This window comes from Neomonachus schauinslandi, chromosome 1 (assembly GCF_002201575.2).
Source record: "Neomonachus schauinslandi chromosome 1, ASM220157v2, whole genome shotgun sequence".
In the NCBI taxonomy this organism is placed as follows: Eukaryota; Metazoa; Chordata; class Mammalia; order Carnivora; family Phocidae; genus Neomonachus; species Neomonachus schauinslandi.
Window position 1 is genome coordinate 193,798,296 of NC_058403.1, and position 18,591 is coordinate 193,816,886.

The window sequence follows — 18,591 nt, forward strand, 5'->3', positions numbered from 1 at the left end:
ATGTTTAGGGAAGAAAAAAGGTCGACTGGGGCCTGACTGACGAATCGAGGATAAGCTTTTGGTCACAATATTCGTACCAACAAGGAAAGCAGAAGGACGCCAAACGTCTGGATTGGAAGGAATATGCCTGTGTGCAGAGTCTTGGATTGTTTTCCTCTCGGCCTCCTTCGGAATAATCTAGGCTGCTAGCTGGAAATGCACACTATTCCGCCCTGTCTCAGAACTACTGAATCAAAACCTGAGGGTGGAATCCAGGAGTATTTTTAATAAATTCTGCAGGGTATGAGCGCTTCATCTTGGAAAGGAAGAAAATTTAGTCGCAGATGGTCCCGGCTCCTGCCTTCCCGACCTGGAGCCCGGGGTCCTTGGGCTCACTCCCACCCGTACAGCCGCGCTCACCTGTTCCGCTCTACCTGTGGCCTGGACGCACGACCCCGCCCCCACGCCCGGCCGGAGTCCCGCCCATGGGGGGTGGGAAGAGCTGGAGCGGCCGAGGCCCGCCCCCACGCCCGGCCGAGCCAATCAGGCGCTGCGGTCTCAGACGTCGGGTTACGCGCGGCGGCGAGTGAGCCGCGGGGCGGAGGTACCGGCTCCTGGCTTGGACTCCCGGCCCGGAGCTCGGCGGCGCGGGCCGCCGCAGGTAGCGAGGCCGGGCGGGCGGGCTGGCCGCGGCGCCTGGCGCCCCTCCGCCAGGCCCGCCATGCAGGGCCCCGCCGGGAACGCGAGCCGCGGGCTCCCGGGCGGGCCGCCCTCCACCGTCGCGTCCGGGGCGGGCCGCTGCGAGAGCGGCGCGCTTATGCACAGTTTCGGCATCTTCCTGCAGGGGCTGCTCGGCGTCGTGGCCTTCAGCACGTTGATGCGTGAGTCCCGGACCCCCGCCCCTCCTGAGGCCCTGTGGGACCACCGCAGGCCCAGCCCCGCCTCGGGGACCCTTCTGCCCGAAGAGTTAAGGCCTGGGGCCCCGGGCCCTTTGGCGGGGTTGCCTTCTGCCCGCGAGCGCAGGCTGGGCATTCCCAGACTAGCGGGAGCTCCCTCCCCCGACCCAGGGTCCTGAGTCTCTGGCCTTATCGCGACAGCTTTTAGCCAGGGGTCACCCCTTCTCCTCTGCTACAGCCCGCACACGCCTCTCTCCCGAGATAACTGCCTAAAACTCACCCCCCTGCTACCTTGTCATCGCGAATGAAGGCTACTCCACTTTCCAGCCTGGGGCCATGAACCCCCAGCTGGAATAATCCTTTGTGCCTCCTCATAGAATCTCTTCCTAGCCTCCCCTTCGCACTTTGAACCCGCGTTCCTAAATCCCCAGTCTGATGCTGGGCTTTTCCCTGCTCCTTCACTCCGCAAAGATTTGCTGTCTCTCCTTGGCTTTTAAATCCCGCTACTTTGCAATACCTGGATTGTAAGGCCATGCATTGCGTTCCCAGTACCACTTCCTCCTGCCTCGCCTCCCCCCGCCCCCTTCCCCCAGCTTTATTTTCTGTTTTGGTTGGAGCAGGACCCACCCAGACTGCTTTCTTCCCCACTTCTCTTTCCCCTCCTTTCTTCCTGAACAGGTCCACCTGTTCGATCTCTGTCCCAACCTTTCCTAATTAAGTTGCATCTCAAGCCTACCCTGGCTGTTCCCCCTGCCCAACCCACTCTATTACTTGTATTTAAAGTTTCCTTTATTTCCATGAGACTCAGGCAACCTAGTGGCATAGTGGAGGAGGCGGCTCAGAGGTTCTAGGGAGGTCGCAGAATCCTTGTGCTAAGTCCCTGGGGGCCCTTTCTTGAGAGGTTCCTGATGGAGAAGAAAGCCCCAGATGGCGCCTCTGGAAAACTAGAAGTTCCACCCTGTTTGTCAGGTGTGCTGTGCATTTGGAGTTGTGTTGTTTTGTTGGTGCACATCCTTCCCTTGATTACAGTAACAGGAGGCTTCAGTTGGCTGTGGGCCTAGGAGTGCCCCTGTGATTGCATTCTGGAGGAAGGAAGGGTTATAAAGATCTCTACAGAGGCCTTAATTCCAGAATGACAGGTTCTCAAAACTTCCCTACCGTGCTCACACGGGCAGAGTGGTAAGTTTCTGCGGAAAGTATGCTCCTTCGCACTGGGGACGGATCCTGCAGCTGTGTGCATTTGTCATCTAGGGTGCAGTTGCTGGAGTTACAGCTTTGCTTGTCATAACACGGGGGCTTATTTGAGTGAATTCTCCCAGGCTTCATTCAGGCTGTTTTGGATGACACTTCTTCTGGTTGCCTGGCCTGGATAAATCTTACCCCAAGTGCCTGACCGTGTATGTTTGCCACTTTTTCTTTCCTTTTTAGTCCCTACTTGCCTTGCTGTTTTCCCAGCTGAACAAATACCCACTTGTTCCCACGGTAATAATTTGTGACTCCTTAGCCCAAATCAGCTGCTGACTTGGGTGCATGAACTGTATGTGTGTGTTTTCAAGACACTGTGTGTGGGTCTCCTCTCCCCTCGCACTTCTGTCTCCTCCAGCTGGTCTTCCTTTCTCTCTGAAGGAACTACAGGGACTACATTTTGTTCCCTAACTTATGATTTCCTAGCCTCGCCCTGGCTATTTCCTTGGATTTGATTGCTGCTGATGGCCCAATTTATTCCTGAGGGCTTGATACTCATGGTTCAGGGTGAGAAATGTGAGGATTATTTTTTTTTAAAGATTTTTATTTATTTTTTTGACAGAGAGAAAGGGAACACAAGCAGGGGGAGTGGGAGAGGGAGAAGCAGGCTTCCAGAGGAGCAGGGAGCCCGATTCGGGGCTCGATCCCAGGACCCTGGGATCATGACCTGAGCGGAAGGCAGATGCTTAACGACTGAACCACCCGGGTGCCCGTGGGAAGTGTGATTATGACGGGGCAGAGTCGCTCGCTGCTGAGAAATGTGCCAGGTTGCCTGTGTTCAGAGTGACGGCGCTGGCCCTGGAGTCTTCAGGGACATGCTCACTTTGCTTAATCTTCAGTGTGAGCACATGTGCAAACCCCACTGCAGTGGGTGTTTTTTGTTTGCAAAGACCAGACTACAGAGCGGCCTTTTGCTCACTGTAAGTCTAGACGTGGAGGTTGTGTGTGGAGATGGGCATTGGTTCCTGGGACAGTGATAAGGAGGAGTGATGGGGAGAAGGGGTGGAAGGCTGAGAACTGTCTGCCCTTGCTTATCTCTTCAACTTGTTGGTTCTGTTCTGAGAACTGTGGGGCTTTCCCCTTTGGCACTGCTGGGATGAGGAGGGAATCTTTCAGGGGCTGCATCACGTTTTGCAGTGACTTTGCTGGTCACGAGGGAAGTGGGTGGAGGTGCTCTCAAGGAAGTGCATCTGTGAGCAGTTTGGTTTGCCCAGGCTTTGTCTTCCCAGACACAGTCAGGCAGAGCTGCTGGCAAGAGGGCAGGCTCCCGTGACGGGTGTCCACCTTGCCGCCTTGAGGGAGGTCGCGGTGTGTTAAGATGAGGCCACTCCATCCTTCATCAGTTCCACTTTTCTTTGTCGAGCATATTTTAAATAGCAGTTGTCTCTCCTGAGCAATTTAAGTTAACCTCTTTGGGGTCACAGTCTGTTCCCTCCCGGGTGCTTTTGTCCCCCTGGACCATGGGCTCATTGGCTCTCTTCTCCAACAGCTCCCCAGTTCTGCGGGCAGCTGCTGTTCCATTTTCCTGTCAGACCAGCTCTGTTCATTGGCTGCACCCCCTTCTCTGCCAGACAGTCTGAGGCATTTTTCATCACTTCACATCCCTGAATTCAGTGAATCTTCAGACTGCTGTCTTTATGTTTCTTTTTCTACCCAGAAAAATCACTTTTTTCATTTACAGGTGGTTGTGTTTTTTACCTAGAGGATTTTGTCCTGGAGGAAGACTTCACATATGGGGGTGGGTGTGTGGGGGTGTGTGTGTGTGTGTGTTGTGTGTGTGTTGTGTGTGTGTGTGGGGGGGAGGATTTTGATTCTCGCAAGAATTTCTCATCCTGGTGCTTGGCTCTGTATGGGGGTTTTCAGATGGTCTCAGCCCAGACGGTCGAGAGTTAAGAATGCCAGGTGATGTATGTCACCTTTCTTCAAGCTGCATAAACACACAGACTCTTACCAGCCAGCACCCACAGGCATGTCTCAGTGTCAGCTAAGACATGTTAGCATGTCTCACACCTCTGTAAGTGGTGAGCTTTCCAGAGGCTCCACCTAAGCTACCCTCTGTATGAGAGGAGAGCTGAACACACTCAGAGGCAAACTTATAAAGGGACCTTCCAGTCTGGTTCTCTGGGATGTCACTGAGAAGCATTGGTGTCTGAGTAGAAAGAAATGCAGCAAGGGGGCTTGTCGACCTGCCTGCTAAACCGTTCTTGTTCTGGTGGCTTTATCTCTAGTCTGTGACTTGATGAAGTTGCTCAGACCAGAGTCACAGCAGAACAGAGCTGAGCCAGCCTGGAGCCCGGCACACTGTTCCACTGCAGGGCTGTGGCCCAGCTGTCAGCCAGAGGTTGGGGTCAGCCAGCGTGTGTGTTGGCATTTGGGAGTGTTGACTCTCAGGTCGATGTTTTACAAAAACATTGCTGGCGTTGAAAAATGAGAGTTTTCCTGAGACCCAGAGGAACATCACACACCGGTCTGCCCAGCTTTGAAATCTCAATCTCATACAGGAGTCGCTGGTTTTCTCACATGGTGAACCGGCCTCCCTATGTGTTGTGTATGCACACACCTGCGGGACCACCCTTCCTGGGGTCCCCTCTCCTCACTGTATCCCAGTCTTTACCTTACAAAATGTCAAACATCCAGGAAAGATGAGAAGTAATCCAGTGATAATACAGTATCAGCCCTCCACCTAGATTCAGAAGTTGTTCGTATTTTGCCATATTTGCTTTATTTCTTTATACCTTTTCTGTTTCTTTTTTTCTTTTTTTTTTTTGGCCAAGCCATTTGAAGATACGTTGCAGCCAGGATCACACTTCACCCCTCAAAACTTCCTGTCGCATCTCCTGAGAAGGAGGACAGTCTTCCTCATAATCACAGTCTCATGATCATGCCTGAGAAAATGTACACCTCCACTGTGTGACCTGACAGCCCGTCCGTACCCACACTGCCCACATGTTCCAAGTCTCTCAGAGCTGGGGTCTTTAAATAAACTGTGAGTCAGTAAAGGGCCACACGTTGCACTAGGTGTGTTTTGAAGTCACTTTTACTGTAGAACAATCTCCCCCTACATTCACTTGCACACACTTTTTTTTTTTTTTTTTTTTAATGACATTGCCATTTTGAAGAGTGCTGGCCAATTGTCACGGACCGCATCCCATGTTCTGGAGTTGTCTGGGGTGTTTCCTTGTGGTGGTGTGTGAGCTGTTTCACAGGCCCCTCCCTGAGTTTGATCTGGAGGAGGTTCTAGACTCAGGTAACCTTTTTTACAGCAAGAACACTCCGTAGGCAGTGCTGTGTGCTTCATCCTCCCGCGTACCAGGAAGCTCGTGGCCTCGGGCAGCCCTGCTATCAGTAGTAATAAGGTCAACTACTTGGTGGAGGGGTGAGGTCTCTGGATCTCTCCCTTGTAAAGGTACCTTTTCCCCTTTGCAGTGAATAAATTATCTCGGTGGTGGTGATCCTTTGAGATCGGGGGAATATCCTGTTCCCCAGTAACTTTTCCCTCAGTGGTCACAACGGGACACAGTGGTGGCTGCACTGGGAGCTGGAGCTCAGGAGAGAAGCCCCGTCTCAGGGCCCGGCACCCAACACTCAATAAATGTCGGTTTCCTTTGCTCCCTCCGGAGTGCCAGCCATGGCTGAGGAAGATCCCTTTTTCGGTCCCAGGCTGGTATTGTGCCCACAGGGGAAAAGAGGATGGCCAACATTAGTGTGGCAGCTGGTTAGAAATCTTTATTTTTAGAGAGTTTTCAGGGTTTCTAAACACTAATTTATCTGGTAGCATGTATTCATAATGGTGATCTCTATTTATAGTAAAACTTAATTAATTTGGAGTAAAATCAGGGCAAGAGGGAGTTGTCTGAATTAGAGGACAGTCTGGGTTGTAGAATAACTTAATGAAATGCATTTTTTAGCCTTTTAAATACCTCTGTCAAGTGTTGCCCTGTAGGGGCCTATCCAGCCTCCACTGCTTTAATGATCTGTTTAAAATCCTTTGCAATTAGTATAATATTTGCATGAAGATGAAGTCTCTTTGAAGGAATTTTACAGGTGGTTAAAAATAGCAGGATCCCTGGCTCTGGAACCAATCTGACCTGGCTTCCATTTCTGCTTCTGCCTCACTGTGCTCTTGAGCAGCCTACCTATAATTTCCCGACAGTTCCGTTTGCTCCCCGGTAAGATGGAAATAATAATTTTTCTGGGCCTGTGGGGATTAGGAAGAACATAAGGAAGCTGGATCAGTATCAGGCACGTGTTAGGCCCTCTGCAGGGGGCGTGGGGGGTGTGAAGTCATCCTCATTGTTGTTACAGTATTTGCATTTGAGAGTCCCATTGAAGAGCGTTTCACAAGTGCTTGAGTAACTTGTTTTCTGAATTAGGTTAATCATTTCCCTTGCTATCTTGTTTGCACGACATCTTTACCTTTCGCCCTCTTCATAGACTGCGTAATAGTAGAAAACTTGAACACAACCAGCTCCTTGCTGGTGAATTCCAAATTAGCATGTAGCCAAAGCAGATGGCTTTAGTAGAGGTAAATGCTCTCCTTTCTTCACCTAACCCTGACCTGTGTTTTCACCTACAAAGTGTCTCATGGGCCTTGAGAGGGCAGCCTGGTTACATGTGATTAACTGCATCCGAGGCCCTGCTCCAGGTCCTGTGACGGCAGGTGGTGGCACTGGCCCCTAGAGCCGCTGTCTTTCCTGAAGCTTGCTCTGTACTGAGTCCCCATCATGCTGGCTCCTAGGCCTGGCCCTTGATGTACTTCCCAGGCACCCTGGAAGGAACAAGGACAGCGAACACCGTCCTGGTTAGTAGGTGTAGAGCTGAACTGTAAGCCAGGCCCAGCAGACTCCAGACCCTCTTAACCATTTCCCCTACCCCTGCCTGCCTTCCTTGAACCCCTTTCCACACAGGTGTACTCTGAGGACCCTAACCCCTCGCTACTTCACCTCATTTTTTCCTGTTTAAACCACTCTGATTTTCTTTCTTAATAATACTTTTTAATGTCCAAAGTGTTACCTGGAACTTCAGACTGTTTTATGGCTCTTGATAACATGAAAGTAGACATTTGAAATGACTTGGCAGTCATTTTGTGCATGTATGAGTTCCATCCGGGGTTTGCTGTCCCAGCCCAGGCCTTTGTGCAGCTTCTCCCTGGCTGCCTGAGGATGGCCATCCTTCCGCAGGGGCTGAGCCTCCTGGAGCACCGGGGAGGGAGTATAGCTGAGTATAGCTGAGTCGGTTCAGTAGCTGGTGAGGAGGGCCCTCCACTGCTCTCAGTGGTTTCAGGTTACCTGCTGGTTTTTGCAGTTTGTTTCCCTGGTGCTGCAAAGAGTGTAGTTTATAACCTTGAGTTGGGGAGAACCCTGAAGTTCCCTTTTTCCTCACTGATGCGTAGAAGTTGTCTGTGAGCCTCTCAGACTGCTTCCATCTCACCCAGGCTTTTTCAACTTGGCACTGTTGGCATTTGGGGCCAGATAAGTCTTTGCTGCGGGGGCTGTCCTGTGCATTGTCGGGTGTTTAGCAGGGTCCCTGGCCTCTCCCCACTGGGTTCCAGATGTACCTCCCTCCCTCAGGCTGAGACAGATAAAGATGTCTCCACGCGCTGCCCTGTGTGACCTAGGGGGGCGGGATGGGCAGAGCACAGAGTTGTCCCTGTTGAGAACTGCATTTATTCAGTTTGGGGGTCACTAAGTGAACTCTCAGGGGAGCCCTAGAGAACAGATTCGGTCAGTTTGTGGCCCCTGAAGGATGAGAACAGTGCCCTGCGGGGCTTGTTAAGGGCCTGGGTGCTGCCTCGACAGGGGACTGCCGAGACCCGCACCCCGTCCCCCAGGGGCTCTTGGATGGAGCAGGCTGTGGCCCGGACAGTGTGCAGGCGGTCGTGGAGGGGAAGGAGGAGAGGTTCTGCCTGTGGCCGGGGAAGCGTCCATGGGGAATCCCTCCTCAAGCACAGCACCAGGGAAAGGGGCGATGGAAAGGGGACACGGGGAATGGTAAGAGCCAAGGTCCAGAGGAGGTTGTGAGCAGGGCCATCGCCCTGGGGTCTGGAGAGCATGGGACAGAGGCTCCCAAGAAAGGAGGCTTCTAGACAGCCTTCCCGTTCAGTTGCGGGCCTCTTTTCCTATAGCTTGCACTTAAAAGGGAGGGTGAGTTAAATTATTGGGTGACAAGTCAGGTTCTGCCTTTCTTTGTGCTCCATTTGGACTGTTTCTCTGCGAATGTTTCCTTTGAAGCAGCTTTATCACGTCCCTTTTAGATCTCATGGGGTCCCCCTGAGGAACCGGCTGTCCAGCTCCAGAGACATGGCTACTAGCTAGTAAAGGAAGCAGCTTGTTATTGTGGACTAGCTTTCACAGGCAGCCCTTCACATTGCACACCAGTGCTTCCAGTCTCGATTCTGGACAGCTGCCGGGCCGGCCGAGGCCTGGTCTGTGAGCACGGTCCCAGGCTTTGGTGGGCTGGGGCTCCGCTAAAGACCATCTCATATGAGAAGGCCAGGTGTGAGCACATTCTAGAAATCCTGTACCTACCCCAGCAGGATTGTCAACCACTGAAATCACCTTTGTGACTATGATGAAAAGACTTCTAACTTGAGTTACTGCGATCCATCTTAGCAAATGACAGGTCCTCCCACGTTTCCTTTGATTTAGAGTGTCCTCCTCATCCTAAAGGGCATGTTGTGCCGCCGTCAGGCCCCTCTCGAGCTGCTGTGCGTGAGGCTGGGCCTTACCTGGGGCGTGCTTTCGTGTGGGGGCCCTGGGGTGGCACACAGGGGTAGGGGAGGTAGGGTCACTCTGCTGGCTGGGGCACTCAACTGTTGTGTTTTTTGTTGGCTCTAAAATTTCTTTGAAAGACTTGGTGTTGAGTGTCTGGGGCTTTTCCTATCCCCAATCAGTGGTCGGTGTCAAGAGCTTTCACACTTTGTCTTTAGTTTTCTCTTTCATGGACACAGTTGTATGCACAGTAGCTCGGGACATAAGCAGAACCAACCTTATATTGTTTTATATGTTCACCTTTCTCAGAATGCTTTTCTTCCCTGTCCCCCCCAGCTTTTGTTCTAGTCCCTGGGCTCCTCTAGCCTCTTATTTTTTTAATTTAAAAAAATTTTTTAAAGATTTTATTTATTGAGAGAGAGCAAGAGCAGAGAGAGAAGGGAGCAGGGGGAGAGGGAGAAGCAGGCTGAGCAGGGAGCCCGACACGGGGCTCGATGCCAGGACCCTGAGATCATGACCTGAGCGGAAGGTAGACGCTTAGCCGACTGAGCCCCCAGGCGCCCCTCCTCTAACCTCTTAAGCTCCTCAGTGTTCCTTATGGGCTTTTCCGTTTTCTTAGAAGACATTTTCACTTAATAACATGGACAGTGATGTAGAGAGGTGAGCACTGGCATCACCCCAGTGACAGGACAAGCCGGAGACGCCGTCCTACAGGAGCGGGGCACACCGCCTCTCTTGCCCAGACCCGAGGGTTGTGTGAGCATCTGGGCCGAGGCGGCGTCAGAACGCGAGAGTAGGTTTTCTATTTGGATGGTGAGTTTGTGCCCAAAATATTTGCTGGTCGGTCCGACGCAGCAGACTTGAAGATTAAAGAATTGAAGATTTCCACCCCTGCTCCCACCCTCAGTCTGAGCCCTGCAGGGAGCTGGGGTCCAGAAGTCTGGGAAAGAGAGGCTAATGACGAGGGGCGGGTGCTGGGGTCCTGCAGACACAGTGGAGGAGGCCTGCATGAATGTGTTTTCTCTGTCAAGAACCCTGGTTTGCGGGGCACCTAGGTGGCTCAGTTGTTAAGCGTCTGCCTTCGGCTCAGGTCATGATCCCAGGGTCCTGGGATGGAGCCCCGCATCGGGCTCCCCACTCAGCGGGAAGCCTGCTTCTCCCTGTCCCACCCCCCTGCTTGTGTTCCTTCTCTCTCTGTGTCTGTCTCTGTCAGATAAATAAATAAAATCTTAAAAAAAAAAAAGAACCCTGGTTTGTAATTCTATCCCCAGATTTCTGTCAGAAATCTGATCAGTTGCTGGCAAAAAAAAAAAAAATTGCCTTATGAAAGGAGAGTTAAGAAGAATGTTAGATTGCCCCTCAGATCACTGAGCAGATTATATACGGATTTGTCGTTTTCAACGAGTTAAAGTAAATAACTTATTAATACCCCAGATAGGTAAAAAAAGTCTTCAGGGAAGCAGCCAACAAACGCAGTGTGGTCTTGCTATGGACCACTGTCGTTCAAGGGCCACTGCTGTGGATGGGATGATCTCCCACCCAGTCGGGTGGGAGCTGTGTTCTAGTGATCTCGTTCCCCCCCCCCACCAAAAATGGAGGCTTTCAGGTTGGGCCAGTGTGGACATGGCTCCGGCTGAATTTTGGTCTGCGGTAATGTGAGGCACAAGGCTGAGGAGAGGTTGTGACGGGCGGGTTGCAGTCTGAAGGTGTTCCTACCTGGTCAGCCATGGAACCATGCCAAGGAGCTCCTCTGTCCCCACAGTACCACAGCTGCGGCAGCCCTGTCCTTTGCCTTGAACTAAGGTGGTGTCCTGGCGTCTTGCAGGACGGCCAGGCTCCTGGACCTGCCCTCCCTTTCTGAACTCTTTCTGTGCTGCAGACAACGTAGCCCCCATGGTCTGCCTTGTAGCCTGGGCCAAGAACTGCCATGTTATGGGACACTGGATGTGGCAGCGTGCCCCAGGGCTGCTCTTCTCCCAGCCCCTGCACCTGCCAAACCCGTTCCTGCCTCTTCCCCTTACCCACATCTCTCTTTCCCGTGAATGCTTTTCTCCTTCCCTCCCATCTAGCCACATCCTCCCTGGCTTCCAAGAAGCCTCCCCTAGTGACCTTAGCCCATACTGTTAAGCTGCAGGACAGACGGTCCGTATTGTCCAGGTATGACCTCTGCCACTCCCTGGGCCAGGTCTGGCTTACTGGCCAGGCTGGTGCTGGCACAGTGCTGGGTGTTGCCCACCTGGAAGCTGGTCTTGGAATAAATAGTTCCTCAGCCTTTCTTTGTCTTTCTTGCCCTCGACACTTTTGAAGAGTACAGGCCAGTGGTTTTGTAGAGTGTCCCAGCCGGGGTTCGTCTGATGGTTCTTCTTAACTACACTCAGGTTACGTGTTTTTGGCAGGGATGCTGTGTAAGTGATGTTGTGACCTCCTCAGTGCGCCGGACCCTCCGGCACCTGATGCGGGTTTCCCCCAGTACCGGCCAAGTTCTCTTGACGACTGCGGGAAGGCAGCTCCTGCAGGTCTCTCCACTGTGAAGTCAGCATGTCCCCCTTTGTAGTGAGTAACTTGGGGGGGGGGGTATGTTGAGACTGTGTAAGCGTAGGATCTGTTTTCAGTCGTCTTATAAAGCCTCCCCTGGGTTGGGAGGTCAGAGCCACCGGCTCTGAGGCATTTTGGCTAAAGGTGCTTTGGCCCGTGTTTGATCTGGCGACAATACTGAGTCACACTGCGTAGTGCTTATTATGTGTCAAGCCCTGTAAGCGCCTTACATACGTTAACTCATTTATTTCTCACCTTAGCCACCTGAAGCGGGTACTCCTGTTATCATATTGTATACCTGCGGAAACTGAAGCACGGAGAGGTTGAGTGAACCGGCTCAGGTTGTGGCAGCCTCTAAGTGGAATACTGGGATTCACCCCGGGGGGTCTCACTCCAGTTCCTGGGCTTCCCACTGCTCCGCCTGCCTGCCGTGTGCAGGGTTCACGTATAGTTCATGACATAGGGACACTGCTTCTCTAACCTCAGTGGGCTTCCTGTCGCCTCTGCACATGGACTGCTTAACGCCATCTGGTTGCATTGTCTCCCACTTGCTTGGTTTTTCACTGAGAGCATCATTGCAACAATTTGTGTAGCCATGGTAGATGCACCAGGAAAAAGCCAAAGGCTTTCCTTCTGAGATTGGAATCCAGGGCTTGTTGAAGTCAGAGGACTCTGTCCCGTCTGGATAAATGTAACATTTGAGCCTGTACAAAAGTGGACGAAGAGACTTGCCAATGAAGGAGTTAGCAGTATAGAACTTGCCGTTCTTCTATAAGCAACCAGAAAACATACGAAACAACTGTTTGCAGACATTGGGCAACAGGCGGCTCAGGATAATGGTCCCTGAGGGATGGAAAAGAATAAGGTAAGCCCTGTGGTCTTCTCTGCAACTTTCTGCCGGAGGCAATTTCCAGTTCTCAGAGCAGTGAGGAGGAACCCAAGCAGAGCACCGCAGCCTTGCCAGGTTGAGGAGACAGAGCTGAGGAAGCCAAAGCAGTTGGAATTTCCAGGGACAATATGGAGAAAAAGGAGCTCCGTGGAGGAAAAGCTCTAGACATTTGCTCAGGGGTCTCCTCAAGTCTCTTTCTGCACATGAGTCTGTGCGTGCATGGGGGGAAACGGGGCAAAGCCAAGAACAGCTGCTGGGAAGCTGGAAGCTGAACTGCTTCTAGGGCTGGGAGACGATCTGTCCAGTTGGATGTGAGACCTTGTTGAGCGTCAGGGGCATTTGGTAGACACCTCTGAAGATCCTTCTTATCTGAGAAAGCTGCTCTCAAACTTCACTGCCTACCCTGGCGGAAAGGGCACAGAGCTTGAAAACAAACCTGATACCATAAAACTGAGCAGAACTACGGCACAGATCTGGATGTAGAAGTGAAAATTGTAGCACTTCTAGGAGACAAAGGAGAAATCTTTGTGACCTTGGGATAGGCAGAGATTTCTTAGGACACAAAAAATTTAAACTGTTACCAAAAAGAAAAAGAAAGAAAAGAAAAGAGGGGTGCCTGGGTGGCTCAATCGGTTTAGCATCTGCCTTTAGCTCAGGTCATGATCCTAGGAGCCTGGGATCGAGTCCCGCATCGGGCGGGGAGCCTGCTTCTCCCTCTGCCACTCCCCCTGCTCATGCCCCCCCCCCCGCCCTGAAATAAATAAAAAAAATAAAATCTTGAGAAAAAAAAAGTTGGACTTCCATCTAAATTAAGCATTTCTGACCTTCAAAACATACTGTAAGGGAAATGAAAAGGTAAGCCACGGACTGGGAAAGAAATATCTGACAAAGGACTTGTATCCAGTATAGGTAAAGACTTCTAACAACTCAGTCAAAAGTCAGTGTATTTTAATAGTAGGCAAAGGATCAGAATAGACATTTCTCTAAAGAAGATATACAGATGGCCAGTAAACACATGAGACGCTGATCATTAGTGATCAGGGACATGCACGTTAAACAGTAATACCACCGTGTACCCACAGGATGGCTGCAATTAAAAAGACTGACAGTACCAAAAGTTGAAGAGATACGAACTTTGGAACTCTTACATACTGACAGCAGAAATATAAAATGATACAACCATTTCACAAAACTGGAAGTTTCTCATAAAGAAAATTACACCTGGGGCACCTGGCGGGCTCAGTCGGTGGAGCAGGCGACACTTGATCACTTGATCTCAGGGTTGTAAGTTTGAGTCCCATGTTGGGTATAGAGATTACTTAAAAATGAAAAATTTTTTAAAAGATTTATTTACTTATTTGAGAGAGAGTGCACAGGAGCAGGAGGGTGGGGAGGAGCAGAGGCAGAGGGAGAAGCAGGCTCCCCACTGAGCAGGGAGCCCGCTGAGGGGCTCGATCCCAGGACCCTGGGATCGTGACCTGAGCCAAAGGCAGACGCTCAGCCGACTGAGTCACCCAGGAGCCCTTAAAAATGAAATCTTTAAAAAAAAAAAAAAGAAAAGAAAGAAAACTAGACCTACCATCCAACCCAGCAGTGTCACCCCTAGACATTTACTTAAGAGAAAAGAAAACAGGGCTATAAAAGAATTTGTACATAAATATTCATAGCAACTTTATTCATAACTGACCCAAACTGGAAACAATCCAAATGTTCATCAACACATGAATGGATAAACAAATTGTGGTATCTCTGTACGAGGGAATACATGTTGGCCACAAAAAGGAATGAACTAGTGATACATGCCACAACATGGATGAACATGCTGAGCAAAAGAATCCAGCTTGAGAGAGTATATTCTTACTATGCGACTCCAGTTATATGAAATTCTGGAAACAGGGAATCTATAGTGAAGAAAGCAGGTTGCCTTGGTGTGGTAGGTGTGAGGCCAACTGCAAAGGAACAGGAGATAGTTTTGGGGGTGATGGAAATTAGTATATTGGTGGTAGGGAGGGTCACATCAGCGTACACATTTCTCGAAACTCTTGAACTATGTTTAACATGGGTGCATTTTGGTATGTAAATTATACCTCAGAATTGATTTAAAAGAGGGGGGGGAAGCCTCAGAACAATCGAACTGTTTTCACAGACTTAACTGCTCACCCCAGCAAACTTCAGTACTCATTAAAGGAAGACAACAAAATCCAAATGTTTCACAGTGTAGCAGTCATAATGTATGGCCTCTAATCAAAAATTACAGGTGAAGAAGTAGAAAATTACGATCTATAATCAGGAGAAAAGTGAGTCAATATAAATGAACTAAGAATGAAACACAGAAGAAAGACAAATAGCAAACAGCCCCAGTGACCCATGGGAAAGTATCAGAAGTCCAAGGTGTAATTGGATTTCCGGAAGAGGCAGGAGAAAGGGCAGAAAAAAATATTTGAAGACTAATAGCTGAACATTTTCCAAAGCTGATGAAAACTATAAACACACAGATCCAAGAAGCCTCATAATCCCCAAGCAGATGAACACAGAATAAATGACACTAAGCCACAGCATAATCAAACTGCTGAAAAACAATGATAAAAAGAAAATTGCGGAAGTATCTAGAGGGAAAAAGACACTACATACAAAGAAATAATCATAAGAACCGATAGAGACTTTTCGTCAGATTATTCAAGCCAGAAGACAATGGAACAACATCTTTAAAGTGCAAAGTAAAACCTGTTAACCCAGGATTCTGTATCCAGGGAGAAAGAGCTTTTATAAATGAAGGCAGGGGAAAAAAAAAAAATGGATGAAAGCATTTTGATCCCTCTTTACCCAAAGCAGGTGGCTCCAGTCCTTATGTACTGCCTTACCAACTCAGCTCCTGGGCCCTTTTTACAAATTTTGTCTACTGTAGTTCTAATCTCAGGAGTTATGTCTGGTGGTAGGAATTGCATAAGTTGGGGAGAAATGGAGTTGCTTTCCTAACTTTAAAAATACTTTCACCACTAATGAGCAGCAGTGCAGCAGCGTGGCTTTGGGCTCTGAGAGGCCGTGCATGGGGAATCGTGTGATCCCAGTGCCTCCTTTCTGTTGTTGAATCATCTGCCCTGCCCTGCCCTGCCAAAGCAGGCTGCCAGCGTCAGGCCCTCGGCCCTTCTTGATACCCCTCCATGGATGGCATCATTTGGGTCCATGCTGCCCTTGTCAGCAGACTTCAACACACTGATAGGATGCCCTCTTGTTTGAGAAGCTGAATTTAGCTGACACTTTATGGTTGTTGAAGTAAAATAGGGGAAGCTCCTGTAGGGTTGGACAGAAATAGTGGTGATGGCTTCTAGTGCCCTGTTTCACTTTTCCTGCCTTGGAGGGTGACAGCCAGCCAGGTCAGCAGAGAGCATGAGCCAAGTGTTGGCTAAGACGGAATTGAAAAGCAAAGAACAGCTTCAGTTCCACGCCCCCCCCCCCCCCCGGAAAGGGTCATCTGTTCCACCTTCAGTAAAAATTTCCTGTGAATGTAAAAGGGCACAGGACAGCCAACCTCCAGGACACACCCCAGTGATCCCCACTCCTGATATGCACACCCTGTGTAGTCCTCTCGCACGTTGCGTCAGGGTTTGTGTGACCACAGAATATGGCGGAAGTGTGATGGTGTGTCACTTCGGAGATTAAGTTATCTAAAAACTGCAACTTGGATCCCTCTGGGATCACTTGCTCTGGGAAAAGCCAGCTGCCATGTCTTGAGGATACTGAGGTGGTCCTTTGGAAAGACCCACGTTCACAGTGATGAGCTGAGGAGTCCAACCAATAGCCATGTGCGTGAAGCTTCTCTGAAGTGGCTCTTCCAGCCCCAGTCAAGACTTCCCATGGTTTGTAAGTTTGCAGCCTTACAAGAGACCATGAGCCAGAACTACCCAGCTAAGCTGATATTAAATGTTCAGCCACTGAGTTGGGGAGCAATCTGTTACATAGTGGTACATAACTAATATAGTGAAGGGAGTATGAGAAAAGTTGAGACTTGATCGCTGCTCTCCAAGAGTCTATGATCTATTTAGGAAGACAGATCACTTGAACCAATAACTCATGATTCCAGGTTTATATGCTGAGTGGCCAAAGAGGGTTGATTGTGAGAGGCAGACAAGTGAGATCTTGTTGATTGGATGGATTTCACCTTGGTGAGTGGGCTGAGCCCCCAAAGGTGGTTGAAGCAGGCTCAGAGACACCAGTGAACGTCTCCTCCAAGATGAGAGTTGGCCACTGCTTTAGTCTTAAGGGCCTCAGAGGGGCAGTTTGTCATATTCTGTTTGCCAAGCCAACCTCATTGTTCACTGCTTGTATTTTAACTAGTAGGAAATCAGAGTTTCTACAGTCTACGCTAGATTGTTGAACAAGATAAATTTCAGACCAATTTGTATAATAAGCCTTTGAGTTACATGTAGGAGGAAAACAGGGACTGATAATTGAAGTGGAGCCTACTCATTCTACTCATTCGTGACTTTTTACACGTGTTTGGTCTTTTCAGTATCATTTTTATAAGGATGCACTTGAGGGATGTTCCTCTTCACCCCTCTTTCAAAGATACCAGCAGCCCAAGGAGTTCAATGCTAAGAGAGAGGAAGTGCTAAAGTTCTGGCTTGTATTTAGTATATAGCTTTGTTCTATAGAGTCTTTGTATAGAGTCTTTGTTCACTGACCGGAGCCTCAATCTCTCCCTCTCCCACCTGCTTTTCCCTTGCCCCTAGCCTGTATGTAGGCGTGGTCACCTCTCCCCTGATTCTTGTGTTGGATTGTTTTGGTCATTTCCTGACAGAGTGCTCTGCTTTCTTTGGGTTCTGTACTTGCCGGCCCATGTGAGTGGTACAGCCTCTGGCTTCTCTTGCATGGCATTGGGTGTGGTAAGAAGCTTATTAAGTCTCCTGCAGGTAGCTTGGTAGACCAGCAAGCCCAAAGGAAGCATGTTCCCTGGCAGTGCTGTTGTGTTGGAGGGTCTGAGGACAGGTAGGGCCCTACGCCTCCTTTTCTTCCAGGGCCTCATGAGTTGTGTCTGACCTTTCTCATCAAGAGCTGACATAGGCAGGCCTGTTTGAAATGGTAAATAGTAGGGTCAGGGCATTGTGATTTTCTGGGATTCATTTAAGTTCATTCTAGGCTTCTAAGAAGGCTGGAACCAAGGACGACACAGTTGTGAGTCAGTCCCAAAACAGCACCCAGCAAGCCCCTCTCCAAAACCCATGTTCTGCAGGCAGCTCTCCCTCAGTACCTGTAGCTGTCGTTTTTGGTGCCTTCAAGGAGAGAGATGCAGGCAGACCTCCCTTTGACTTGCTCTTCAGCCAGGTTGCCTACCTAGCCTTCATCCGTGTGACCACTCACTCTGCAGTCTGTGTGATGGGACAAGGGATGCAGAAAACTTTGAAAGTATCTCTTGTGACCACCATGCCACACGATGATAGTTGGTTAGTGCCCTCACAGAAGGACGATAGTTGGTTAGTGCCCTCACAAGAGGAGAATGGGAAGGGTCCTAGCAGGCAGGTGGACAGAGTGAGCACTGGGAGTTGAGGAATCCTAATTTGACTCAGACCCACCTTTCCTAGGGTAGCCTGGGGCTCCCCGTACTAAGGGCCATGGTCCCTTCATGTCGTTCCTCCTCTTTTACTGGTGTACACACTGCTGGGGTGTTCCTCTCACCCTGTCCACCTGTTTTATGTAAAGAAAAGGAGAAATCGCTGTGAGCAGAACCCAAGGCACCTGAAGCATCCACCAGACCACCGTGGGTAGGATTGCCCCTGCCCGCCAAGGAGGACTTCAGATGTCCGAGGTCCTCGGGCCTGATGATCTGGGCACTTAAGGTCACAAGCCCCCTGAGGTCAGCTTATTATTGGAGGGTGAGGGCTTCCTCACCTGCCCTCTGCATTGCCCCCTGACTCCCAGGCTTTGGGGCTAAGGAAATGAAGTTTGTCGCTTCTCTTCTGCTGAGGTTCTGGTTGGTTACACCCCTTGGATTTTTGGAAAAGAGAAGACTCTGGGTGCTAACTACCCTGGATTGAGAAGCTAGGGAAAAGGTCTTAACTGTAGTTTTGTGACTCTGATATCAAGAGAAGAGCTGGTCTTCTATTAATTTTTCTGCTGAGGGTGCTTATTAATTCACTTCCACTAATAAAATTCAAGGGCAAAGCCCCCACCTGTCCCAGATGAAGAGCCTTCTGCCAGGTGAATGCCTCGTTCTTTCAGAGACCACCGTGCCACATGATGACTGGGCAGCCTCAGCCTCAGCCCAGGTGATGTGTGAATGCTCGGAGATTGTTTCTTGTGCCCCAAATGAGGGAGGTGATTACCTGTCTTAATGGGTTCG

General features: G+C 50.1%; 1 protein-coding gene across 1 annotated transcript in view; it reads left to right on the forward strand.

The window, feature by feature from the left end:
• Positions 1 to 667: 667 nt before the first annotated feature.
• LOC110584780 (store-operated calcium entry regulator STIMATE) overlaps positions 668 to 18,591 on the forward strand; it is a 51,238-nt gene continuing 33,314 nt past the window's right edge. Inside the window, exon 1 of the mRNA XM_021694932.2 lies at positions 668 to 860. Within this exon, the coding sequence (XP_021550607.1) occupies positions 701 to 860 (160 nt within the window). The 5' untranslated portion in view covers positions 668 to 700. The remainder of the gene's footprint in view (positions 861 to 18,591) is intronic.